Source organism: Bos taurus, chromosome X, assembly GCF_002263795.3.
Source record: "Bos taurus isolate L1 Dominette 01449 registration number 42190680 breed Hereford chromosome X, ARS-UCD2.0, whole genome shotgun sequence".
Classification (NCBI taxonomy): domain Eukaryota; kingdom Metazoa; phylum Chordata; class Mammalia; order Artiodactyla; family Bovidae; genus Bos; species Bos taurus.
In genome coordinates, this window is record NC_037357.1 from 14,430,501 (window position 1) to 14,443,451 (window position 12,951).

Here is a 12,951-nt window from a genome sequence, read left to right on the forward strand (position 1 = left end):
TGGGAAACAGGATGGATTTTTATGTCTGGGGAGAAAAGATGGTAAAAGAGACCTTCCTGGGGAGAATTCTCTTCACTGGGACTCTCTAATGGCTGCATTGTCAGGAACTTATAGAGGCAGTCACAGCAGAGACTCTTAATTCCTCACACCTTGTCGATTCCAGAAGGCCTATTCTCCCAGCAATCACTTAAAAATGTGATGCTTATATTTACAACCATGAATAATTCTTCTATCTTCCTTTATCAAATTAATCATGGATTTTATAATCAGTGAAAAAAGCATAACTTGGAAGACTATATGATAAAATGAATTATTTAACCAAAAGATATCAGAGCAATTATAAATACTGTTCATTTTCTTACCTCCATCATTTGAAGGATATGACATCCTAATTGTTTCTCTATCTTTCTGTATGGTTTAACATTCAAGAAAAAAAATTAATTAGTAATTATTCTTCTAAAAGACACTTCTGCTGATTCTAAAGCAATCAGAATAATACAGTATCTTATCTCCCCTTCCCCTCATCTCTACCTCTCTACTAGGTGCTGGTCTCAATGCTAATACATATTATTAACCTCTCACTGGATATCTTTTACAGGTACCTCACTTTAACTAGTTTAAAATGAAGCTTATATTATACCCATGTATGCTATCTTTTCCTATCTTTTCAAACTTGCTACTTGTCTGTCTTCCATATTTTGGTTATAGGTATAATAGTCCTATAACCAATAATAATAATCCAGTGCTCCATTCCAGAAAGCATAGAATTTTTCTGTTTATTTCAGATAAAGCTAGTTTAATCCAGTCTAATGTTTATTGAGTACACTGCCTGAAACTAAGATACATAATTCCTGACCTCAAGAAGTTTATCACCCAGTAGAAAAGACAGACAAATATGATGGAGGATAATGAGTTCTGAGATAGAAGTAGCCCTCAGCATTATGAGAGCATACAAAACCTGCACACAAAAATTAAATCATCACCATTGTTGTCATCTCCTTTTCTCTGGGTCCACACATCTGTTGAGTCACCAAATCCTGACATACTCTGACTCTGAAATATCTGAAATCTGTGGCCTCTGGTCACCCTCATTGTCACAGCCTTAGTTCAGGCCTTTATCATTTTTATCTGGACTATCCCAGTAGACTCAAAATGATCTTGCCTCTAATCTCCTCTATGTAGCTATCTCACACTGCAACTAGAGTATCTTTTAAAACCCAAATCATTTTTATCTCACATCCTACTAAAAAACCGGCAACGGTTTTCTACTACTGAGAGAATAAATTCATACTTCAGCAAGGGATACAAAGTTCTGGCTTCAACCTACCATTTCAGTCTCTTCTGTTCCACTGCTCTGGTTTTGCTGGCTTGAGCTTTCATGCTTTCACTTAACACTGTAAGCCTGTCTGCAATACTGCCTCCCTACATCCTTACATCTACTCATCTGAAAACTTCCCACTCATGTTTGAAGACCTAATTCAATGAAAGTGAAGTCGCTCAGTCGTGTCTGACTCTTTGCAATCCCATGAACTGTAGCCTACCAGGCTTCTCTGTCCATGGGATTTTCCAGGCAAGAGTACTGGAGTGGGGTGCCGTTGCCTTCTCCAGGGGATCTTCCTGACCCAGGGATTGAACCCAGGTCTCCTGCATTGCAGGCAGACATCTGCTTTACCCTCTGAGCCACCAGGGAATACTACAATTCAATGAAGTCCTCCTTTTATAAAGCTTTTTTAGATTTCTCTAGGCAGGGCTATTTCTCCACACTTTCTGTGCTTCATATTTTATACAAAGCAAAAGTCTCCTCTCATTTGACTATAAGGACTTTCGTTTGTGTGTCTGATCCCTGGACAGTGCATCCCCAAGAGCAGGGATGTCTTTTCTATCTTTGTATCCTATGTCACCTACTTTCCCCCTTTCCCCTTCCTTCTACCTTTCCCTACTTTCTACTAGGACCCGGCCCACAGCAGGTTGTCAATAAACATTAGCTAGCGTCATCATCATCATTATCATCATCAAATATTTGTTAGTTTCTGCTCAACTACACGGTACATTTAGCATGAAGCTGACTCAGAACCTTCTCTATCAGGAAGACGGTTCAGATCTGTGTAGAACTCCATTATTTCTAACCAATCAGTACCATGCCCAGTGAATGGGGATATTCCCTAGAAAGAAAAATTAACCAGATAAATGAGTGGCCAATACAAAGCACCTGAGACATAAAGCTTTCTACCTTTTGTTCTGTTGTGTTACTCTGTACATCATGTGGAGAATGCAACAAGGTTGATCTTCTTTCAGGAGTCTTTACAGAACTATACAAATGCTGGGATGGTCCTATAGGCAAATGAAAGAGAAATCATTTAATTTTTAAGTTTGATTGAACTGTAACTGAAGTACAATAAACTGAACATATTTAAAATGTACCATTTGGCTTTGGCATATATATATGTATATATATAAACCCTTGAAACCATCACCACAATCAAGGTTAACATTTACATCATCCCCAAAAGTTTCCTTGTGCCCCCTTATAGTTCATCCCTCTCTCCTCTCCTATCTCCCAGGCAATCACTGATCTGCTTTACTATAAATTAGTTTGCATTCTCTACAGTTTGCTATAAATGCAATCAAACAGGGGTTGTACCACCCTTTTTTTTTGTTGGGGGAGGGTGGTGATCTGGCTTCCTTCATTCAGCATATTTTTATATTCATCAATATTGTTGCCTGTATTAATACTTTATTCCTTTTTATTTCTGAGTAGTATCCCATGGTACGGATACCAAGTTTATCCATTTGCCTGCTGAAGAGCATTTAGGTTGTTTCCAATTTGACTATAATGCTGCTATGGACATTGATGTACAAGTCTTTATCTGAACATATATTTTCATATCTTGTGGGCACCTACCTAGGAGTGAAATGACTGAATTACATGGCAGATGTAGTTTAACTTGAGCTGCCAAAATTTTTCCACAGTGGTTGTACCATTTTACATTCCCACCTGCAATGTCAGACAGTTCTAGTTGCTTCTGCTGCTGCTGCTGCTAAGTCGCTTCAGTCGTGTCCGACTCTGTGCAACCCCATAGACGGCAGCCCACCAGGCTCCTCCGTCCATGGGATTCTCCAAGCAAGAACACTGGAGTGGGTTGCCATTTCCTCCTCCAATGCATGACAGTGAAAAGTCAAAGTGAAGTCGCTCAGTGGTGTCCGACTCTTAGCGACCCCACGGACTGCAGCCTATCAGGCTCCTCTGTCCATGGGATTTTCCAGGCAAGAGTACTGGATGCCATTGCCTTCTCCACTAGTTGCTTCAAGTCCTTGCAAATACTTGGTATGGTCAGTTACTTCAGTTCTACTAGACATTCTACTGGGTGTGTAGTGGTATCTCATTGTGGTTTGATTTCTATTTCCCTAAGGAATAAAGATATTAAACAGTGTTTTGTGTGCTTATTTGCCATCTGTGTATTTTCAGTAAAATGTTTGTTCATGCCTTTTGCCCAAGTTTATTATGTTGTCACATTACATATATTACGTTTTTCTATATTTTACACTTTTTTTATGGTGATCATGCCTTCTAGATGTAGGTCTGGAGACTACCTTTTGTTGTACTCACTTTTGGGGCTTGAAAAATGAGAAACAGCCATTATGCAACAGGGCTATTTTTTAAATTTTATATTACTTTTTCGTTTTTTGACTAAGTACAAGATCTGTACCCTCATCTTTCATAGGTTTTCACTTACCTGGGGGTAGAGCTAGGGAAGGAAGGAGAAGTTAGAATTTTTAACAGGACAAATGTCATGATGAACACCCAGGTAATAATATTCAATATCTGTCATCCCCCAAAATGATGACACAACCAAGACATTATGCCTTGCAAGCCATGCAGTTGTCTCAAGAATTTCCTTAAATTTTATCTTCCTTTTTGTGTAGAAACATCCTAGAATACTTAGTTGAGAAAATTCTTCATAGTGTCCTGGAGATACCCTTAGCTTACCAAATAAGGGTTATCTGGGCTCAGGAAGAAAAAGGATATGACTTTAGGAAAGTTAGGGGGAAAATGTCCACTCCTTTAGCAGCTCAGAGATGGTGGGAAAATGGGAAGGTGGTGAGAGTGACTGGAGACCAAAGAAATCAGACAGGGCTTCACATTTTGCTTACGCTGGGCCTTGTGCTTCAGATAACTGAGGTTAATGGAGAGAAAAGAACTATTGCTCAGCTCTCTGTTTAAGACTCTAGAAAGAGATTTCCTTGGCTATCCCTACTCTGACTCTTCCTCCTCACTGGGGTCATGGACCCCAAACTTTGTAATATAGTGTGGTCAGGCAGAGCAAGGCTCTTGCTGAAGTTTTGCTTTCTTTTTCTTTCAGTTTTAAAACATTTCAGCTTTACTGACTTATATAACGGACACATAAAATTGTAAGACAGCTAAAGTGTACATTGTGGTGATTTGATACATACGTATACTGTGAAAGGATTTCTCCCCCCTCACCCATTTAGTTAATTAACATATCCATCACCTCACATATTTATCATGTTGTTCTTAGCAAATTTCAATTATACAATACAGTGTTTTCAACTATAGTCACCATGTTATACATCGGATCCTCAGACCTTATTCATTTTACAGCTGAAAATGTGTACCGTTTGACCAACCTCTCCCTATTTCCCCTTGAGGTTTTGCTTTCTTAAGCCACTCTTGGTTCCCATGTGGTATACACATGGCCCAGGAAGGGCTGAGGGTCTAGCTGGGAAGCTCGTCAAGGGGAGTCACTGGGCTGGGGGTAAGAGGGCTCCTCCCAGAGTGTTATGGAGCAGGCAGTCAGGACTCAGGTGGAGTGGGAAACGCAGAGGGTTCTACTAAGCCCAGTGAGACCAGACCATGAGTCATTGCAGTGATGGCCAACTGTGAATGATGACAGGCCAAGCACTATCTCAGTGGAGATAAGGGCATGTCTCTGAAGACCACAGGAGGCAGAGGACAAATAGTCATCCAAGCACCCTTACTTTATTCTGCCTCCATGGAGCTATGGAAGCCAGTGTTCCCCAAAAGTCAATGTGCGTGTCACACATTGGGGTCTTGTGAAAATGCAGGTTCTGATTCAGTAGTGGGGCAGTGCCTGAGACTGCGCTTTTATAATAAGTGCCTCAGTGGCCCATACTGCTGACACTTAGAGGAGTAAGAACATAAGCCACACCTTTTGCCCCAGACAACACCTTTGGGAAAGAAGCACAAATGACTATTTTAGTATTTCTAATTATTTCAATTACTTTTTTGTCCTTGGTGTGACTTCTGGTGACCAGCAGTGACACTCATTTTCTTGATCCTTGGATAAGAAGCTTAAAATTAAAAAAAAAAAATTAATAGTGGTGATGACAAAGTTATTCAAGATAGATTCTATTTATCCTTTTATGCCCACTAGGGGGAGAATCATATCCTAATCTGTATATGGGGAGAAACTGGAGAGGGGACGTAGTAGGTCTCAGTGGGAGGCAAATTTGTACCCCAGAGGACAATGGAATTGGGACATGTCTGGAGACATTTTTGGTTGTTACAAATCAGGGAGAGGGATTTCTCCTGGCATCTAGTGGATAGGGGCCACGTATGATGCTATACATACTACAATGCACGGGATGGTCCCCATAATAAGCAATTATCCAGTGCAACATGCCAAGTGGCAAGGTTAGGAAACCTTAGGATAGATGTGATGGGGAGGCAGGACAGTCACTTTTATAATATTATCTTGTATAGTTAAAGCTCTACTGGGCGGGGGGCAGAACTGTCTTCTGGCAAAAGGGAAAAAACTCCATCCCTCTGTCCTGCTCAAGAAGAGCATGGCTTTTTCTTTGTGTGGGGATGCGGACCAGCATAATACCTGTGCTAGAGACCCTGGAGGCCATGTGCTGGAGACCCCACAGTGGCCATGACAATTCTTGGTTGTGCCTCAAAAATCTGGCTGAGGCAACCATACATATATACACCTGATTTGTGAAAAAGGTGACTGCCGTTCCTGTTTCTAATCATTTAGAAATAGACAAAAGGATTCTAAACTATATGTGTGCTAATTGGGTTTTCATTAGAGTTATGTGTATTCCTTGGTGTTGACGTGGTAGAACATGATGTCTTTGTTACAGTGATAAGTCAATTTCATATGTGAAATAGACATCTTCATTCTCCTGTCACCTCTGTAATACTGTGAACATCAAGTTCTTTTATGTTTTCTTTTTCAAAAAGCATTTGAGGTGGGTACTGTTTAAGATGCCTACCTGAAACTTTCCTCCTACTGGAAGGGGAAGTTAACAGTTGAAGATGGAGGGAGAAAGCTGGCTGCTAAAGTGATGTACTGTCTCAGAGGCAGAAGGTTACACTCTCATCTCACTGAACTGAACTGTGAGCTTTTGTTACTGACTCTTCCTTCACAAACTTTTCGTTCCTTCCTCCCTCTCACATTGTGTTTATTGACTGGTCCTTTTTAAAAGTTCTCTTGAACCCATTCTCTTGCTCATTTCTTTAAAAGTGAAGTCTTTTCTGCTTTCCTTTAAAACTTCTTTTTATCTGGTTCTTTTCTCTTCTTTCTCTTTTGTTCCCCCTCACACATCTTGTCTCCTGTCCTCTCTTTTCTTCCTTTTTACTATTTAGCGATCCACTTTTAAAAAGTTTTTCATTCCTTCTCTTTCCAACTCTCTACCTTTCATGTATTGACTTTTCACTGGTTTCTCCTTTTCCAAATCAGTTCTATGTGTGTATGTATGTATGCAGGGATGTATGTATGTATGTTTCTACCTATCATCCATCTACCTATCTGCCGTACCTACCTATCCCTCTACCTACCTAGCCATCTATCCATCTATATTATATTCTCTTTTTTAAAAAACTGATTTCTACTTTTTAAACCCATCTCCCTCCATCACACACAATTGTACTTGGCTTTATTGGTTCTCCCCCTCATTCTCACATTGTCTTTTTCTGCTTTTTCCCACTTTCCCCTACTGACTCATCACTTATAAACCTCTTTCCTTTCTTCATTGTTTCTTACTTTTGTTCTGTCACCCTTTCTTCCTATCTTCCTTCCTTCCTTCTTTATCTTTGCCCTTCCCACCCTCCTGTCTTCCTTCCTCCCATCCTCCTTTTACTCTCTTTCTGCTGGCTCCCCTTTTATTTTTTTCCTTCCTGCTCTAACTCTTTCATTCTCTTTTTCATGCATTCCTCCTTACTGGCTTCCACTTTTAAAATTATATACCTACCTACCTACTTACCTATCATCTGTATAACTGCCTACCTACCTATTCAGCTCTCAATCATTTATCTTTGTCTTTATTTTTGTCTTTGCTTTCCTGACTCCTACTTTTACAATCTGTCCCCTGTTTTAGGTTTTTTGTAGGAAAATGGTTCCTACATTTTCACTCTTACATTCTCTTCCCTTCTTTAGCTGTCTTCCCTACTGACTCATCCTTTATTTTTAAATCTTTATTTATTTTTGGTTGCGCTGGGTCTTTGTTTCTGCTTGCAGGCTTTCTCTAGCTGCAGCAAACAGGGCCTACTCTCTAGTTGCGGTGGGCAGGCTTCTCATTGCAGAGCCAGACTCTAGGGCATGAGAGCTTCAATAATTGCGGCTCACAGGCTCTAGAGTGTGGGCTCAGTTGTTGTGGCACATGAGCTTGGTTGCTCCACGGCATGTGGGATCTTCCTGGACCAGGGATCGAACTTGTGTCCCCTGCACTGGCAGGTGGATTCTTATCCACTGAGCCACCATGCAAGTTCCACCCTTTGTAAACTTATTGCCTGCCTGCCTTCCTCCTTCCCTCCCTATCTCCCCTACTTCCTGCTTTCCTGACCTCCTTCTTCCTTTCCTTCCTTCTCCTTTACTTCCTTCCCCCTCTCTTCCTCTTATATCCATTTTTGGGGGTTTCCTCTTTTAAACCTGTTTCTCTTCATCTTTTTAATACTGACTTTTAAAAACTAGATCTTCCACATAAAAATCCTGTCTACTTACCCATCTGTCCATCAACCTACCAAACTACCTAGCTGTTCTCCATTCATCTTTATTTGTTTTTAACTGAGTTCCTCTTTTTTAGAGCTTTCTCTCCTCGCTCCCTATAGCCTCCCTTTCTTCTTCCCTCCTTCCTGCCTCCTCTCACTTTCTCCTCTTTGTCCGTCTTCTCCTCACTCCATTCCTTCCGTGGTCTCTGTCTCTCTTCTTTCCCCGCCTGCATGCATGTCTTCCCCCTCCCCTCCCTTGCTTCCTCCCTTCCCGCCATCCCTTCCTCCCCTCTTACTGTCCACTGTCCCTTCGCCCTTTCCTCATGTCTTTCTTCCTTGCTCCTGCCTCCTCCTTTCCTTTCTCCATCCATCCACCCACACTCACTCTCTCATCCTCTTTCATTTGCTTCTCTCTGCTTCTGTCCATTCCTGTCTCCTTCCTCTTCCCCCCCTTTCTCTCTCCCATTTCCTTCTTTCTTCCCTTCCTCCTTCCTTCTATTCTTCTTTTGCTTTGTTTATACTACTCCTTTTGCAAAACATTTCCTTTGTTTCCTTCTCGCTTTCTTTATACATTTTGCTATTGTCGCTTTCTTTATACATTTTGCTATTATCTTTACTACTGCTTTCTCCTTTAAAAAAATCTGTTCTTTCTACCTATCTACCTACCTAGCTGGCTGGCTCTATATCCAGCTGTCAATCACTCTTAAATTGACTCCTACTTTTAAAACTTTTTGGCCCGTGAGACATTCTTCCTTTCTTTCTGTCTCTGACTCTAGTTTTTTCTTTCCTTTCTGTCTCCCATTCTCGTATTTTTCTCTATTTTACATTTTCTTATAATTTTATTCCATTTGAAACCTCTCCTCTTTTTGCTTTCATATGTCTTCCTTTCTTCCTTCGTTCTTTCCTTCTGTTATTCAATTTCTGTTCATCATTTTTTGTTCCCTTTCTGTATTTCTTTCTTCTCTGTTAGCCTCCCTGCCTTCCTGTTTCCCTTTCCTACTTTACCCTACCCTATCCTGTCCTGTCCATCTTCCCTTTTTCTTTTATTCTCTGTGTACTGGCCCCTTTGAAAAATATTTTTTACCTTCTTTCCCTTTCTCTTTTTCTATCTTTTATGTACTGACTTTTATTTATTTATTTTTTAATATAAATTTATTTAGTTTAATTGGAGGCTAATTACTTAACAATATTGTATTGGTTTTGCCATACATCAACATGAATCTGCCACGGGTGTACACGTGTTCCCCATCCTGAACCCCCCTCCCACCTCCCTCCCAGTACCATCCCTCTGGGTCATCCCAGTGCACCAGCCCCAAGCATCCTGTATCATGCATCAAACCTGGACTGGCAATTCATCTCACATATGATATTATACATGTTTCAATGCCATTCTCCCAAATCATCCCACCCTCGCCCTCTCCCACAGAGTCCAAAAGACTGTTCTATACATCTGTGTCTCTTTTGTTGTCTCGCATACAGGGTTATTGTTACCATCTTTCTGAATTCCATATATATGCATTAGTATACTATATTGGTGTTTTTCTTTCTGGCTTACTCTGTATAATAGGCTCCAGTTTCATCCACCTCATTAGAATTGATTCAAATGTATTCTTTTTAATGGCTGAGTAACACTCCATTGTGTATATGTATGTATTGACTTCTTACTGACTTTTAGAAACTCGGTTCTCTTTTTAAAAATAAGACCTACCTATCCATCCAACCATCAATCATCTATCACTCACCTATCTATGGTTCTATCTATTTATATTTTATATACTTTCCTACTTATCAACCTACTCTCCTGTCAATTCATCCATGAATCTTATATCACTGAAATATTTTAACTGGCTTCTTTTTAGATTTCTTTCCCCACTGTCCACAACTGTGCTTAATTTTCTTATTAATGCATCCTTTTCAAGCCCTTCACACTCTGTTTCATTTCTTTTATATTTTACACTTTCTACAGGCTCATCATTTTAAACTTCTCTTTCCTCCCACTTCCTCCTTTCGATCTTGCCTCTTCTTTTTGTCCTTCTTTAAAAGCTTCTTTCTGTCCCTTCTAGCTCTGCGTCATTCATTGTCCTTTTCTCTTGGTCTTTCCTCCTCTATTTTTATCTCTCCCTTCTGTCATCCCTTTTCTCTCCTCTTTCCTTCTTCCATTCCTTCCCTACTTCCCTCTTTCCACTCTTCTTCCATTCTTTTCGCATTGTCTCCTGTTTTTAGGAGATTTTAATCTTATTTTTAAAGATTTTTCTTTTCATCACTATTTCTTTTTACTGTGAAATTAATTTTATTATCATTATTAAAATATTTGTGTATTTGGTTAGGCCCCCTGCGTTGGCAGTGCAGTGTCTTAGCCATTGGACCACCAAGGAATCCCTCTTCTTCCTTCTTAAGCTTTTATACTGGCTTCTTTTTAAACTTCTCTTTCTCCCCGCCCCCCGCCCCCCATTCCTCTCGCCTTTCTTTACACTGTCTTAACTGGATTGTCCTTTTAAAGTTCTACCTACCTAGAGGGATGGAACCCAGGCGCCCTGCATTGGGAGCTCAGAGTCTTAGCCACTGGACCACTAGGGAAGCCCCTCCTCTCTCTTTCCTTCCTGTCCCTCCTCCCTTTCCTCGTGTCTTATTCCTTCCTCCTACCTCCTTTCATCATCCACCCTACCACCCTTCTCCCCTCGTCTTCCTTCATTTGTAGTCCCTCCTTCTCCTTTCCTCCCCCCCCCCACTCCCTTCTTCTATTACTACTCCTAAAACTTTTTTCTTTCCTTCCCTCTCTCTTTCTTTATACAGTCTTCTCCTTACAACTGCCTTCTCCTGTAAAAACTTTTTTCTACCTAAATTTCCTACCTATCTAGCTGGCTATCCACATAGGTATCAATCATTTAGCTTTATGTTACGTTTATTGTCTTCTACTTTTAACTATTTGCACATCACACAGTTGTACTTGGTTTTCCTACTTATCCTCCATCACACTCTCACATTCCTTCTCCTTCTGTATGCCATTCTCTTCCTTGACTCATCCTTTATAAAATTCGATTCTTCCTTTCTTCTTTTACTGTCTTCTTTGAAAAAAACTTTTTCTTCTCTCATTTTCTGTATTCTTTGTCCTGTCTTACTACTACTGGTTTCTCCTTTATGAATATCTATTATCAACCTGTCATCTGATTGTCATCAACCAATGTATCATTATTTTATCATTTTAAACTGATTTCTTTCAGATCTCTCTCTCTCCATGCCTTCAATTATACTTAATTTTATCAACATCTCTTTTTAATCTCCTCAGAGTCTCTCACTCACATTTTGTTTTTTATTTTATATTTTTTCCTAGCTTCATCCCTTTTAAAAAATTTTTATGTATTGGAGTAGGGTTGATTTACAATGTGTTAGTGTTAAGCGTACAGCAAAGTGAATCAGTTATATATACATATATCCACTCTTTTTTTGTGTGTGATATTTGAACAAAGCCTATATTTAATAACTGTATCACATGTTAATTTTCTGGGGTTTTTTTCTTTAACAACACAGTATTTCTTTACATTCTCAGAATTGAACTAGAAGTTTCAAGCCTCATTCAAACTTTTAAAAAGTCACTAAGGTTATAAACTTTCTAGACTTTTAGCAGGAATAACAGACGCAAAATACATGGAACTATATCAGACTTCTGAGTGAATGTATAAATTAGAAATCTAGCATTCTATTCATACTGAGTCAAACAAGTGGAATGCCATAAATGTGATAAATTTTTTAGCTAGGCAAAAATTCATAAGCTTTCTAAAATATATATATATATTATCCATACTATTTCTCTATCTATCTATATATATATGTATACAAAAGTTTTTCTACTACACTTGATAAAGGCTTGAGAAAGAACGTCAAAAAATAAAAAAGAGAAATTGGAAAACATAAACTAAATGACATGGGAGCACTAAACATGAAATAGAAAAAGTGAAACAAATTAGATAAAAGTAAAAAATCATCATATAGTCCAGTTGCTTTTAAATATAGCTGCTCATTAGAAACACATCTGGAGCTCTGGAGAAAAAAAGCAATACCTGGGCATTTGTATTTTTCAAAAAATTCCAAGGTAATTCTGATATGCATCTGGATTTTAAAAAGTGATTACAGGTTTTTCTATTAAATAGTAGTTTTAGTGATGTAGAACTTTATTATTTTCCATTGACCAATCATGATACAATGGTATTAAGTGAATAAGTTAGGTAACCAAGAAGCACAAGCTAGAATCAAGATTGCCGGGAGAATATCAATAACCTCTGATATGCTGATGACACCACCCTTATGGCAGAAAGTGAAGAGGAACTAAAAAGCCTCTTGATGAAAGTGAAAGAGGAGAGTGAAAAAGTTGGCTTAAAGCTCAACATTCAGAAAATGAAGATCATGGAATCTTGTCCCATCACTTCATGGGAAATAGATGGGGAAACAGTGGAAACAGTGTCAGACTTTATTTTGGGGGGCTCCAAAATCACTGCAGATGGTTATTGTAGCCACGAAATTAAAAGATGCTTACTCCTTGGAAGGAAAGTTATGACCAACCTAGATAGCATATTCAAAAGCAGAGATATTACTTTGCCAACAAAAGTCCGTCTAGTCAAGGCTATGGTTTTTCCAGTGGTCATGTATGGATGTGAGAGTTGGACTGTGGAGAAAGCTGAGCGCCAAAGAATTGATGCTTTTGAACTGTGGTGTTGGAGAAGACTCTTCAGAGTCCCTTGGACTACAAGGAGATCCAACCAGTCCATCCTAAAGGAGATCAGTCCTGGGTGTTCACTGGAAGGACTGATGCTGAGGCTGAAACTCCAATACTTTGGCCACCTCATGTGAAGAGTTGACTCATTGGAAAATACCCTGATTCTGGGAGGGATTGGGGGCAGGAGGAGAAGGGGACGACAGAGGATGAGATGGCTGGATGGCATCACTGATTCAATGCACACGAGTTTGGTTGAACTCTGGGAGTT

At 39.5% G+C, this 12,951-nt stretch overlaps 1 protein-coding gene across 1 annotated transcript in view; it reads right to left on the reverse strand.

Annotated features, from left to right (window-relative positions):
• The window catches only part of LOC787476 (fibrous sheath-interacting protein 2-like), a 29,260-nt gene that overhangs the window by 885 nt on the left and 15,424 nt on the right, over positions 1–12,951 (reverse strand). The window contains exons 6-8 of the mRNA XM_059883699.1: positions 5,263–5,331; positions 2,138–2,331; positions 363–408 (exon numbers count right to left, since the gene is read on the reverse strand). Of these exons, the coding sequence (XP_059739682.1) occupies positions 363–408; positions 2,138–2,331; positions 5,263–5,331 (309 nt within the window). The remainder of the gene's footprint in view (positions 1–362; positions 409–2,137; positions 2,332–5,262; positions 5,332–12,951) is intronic.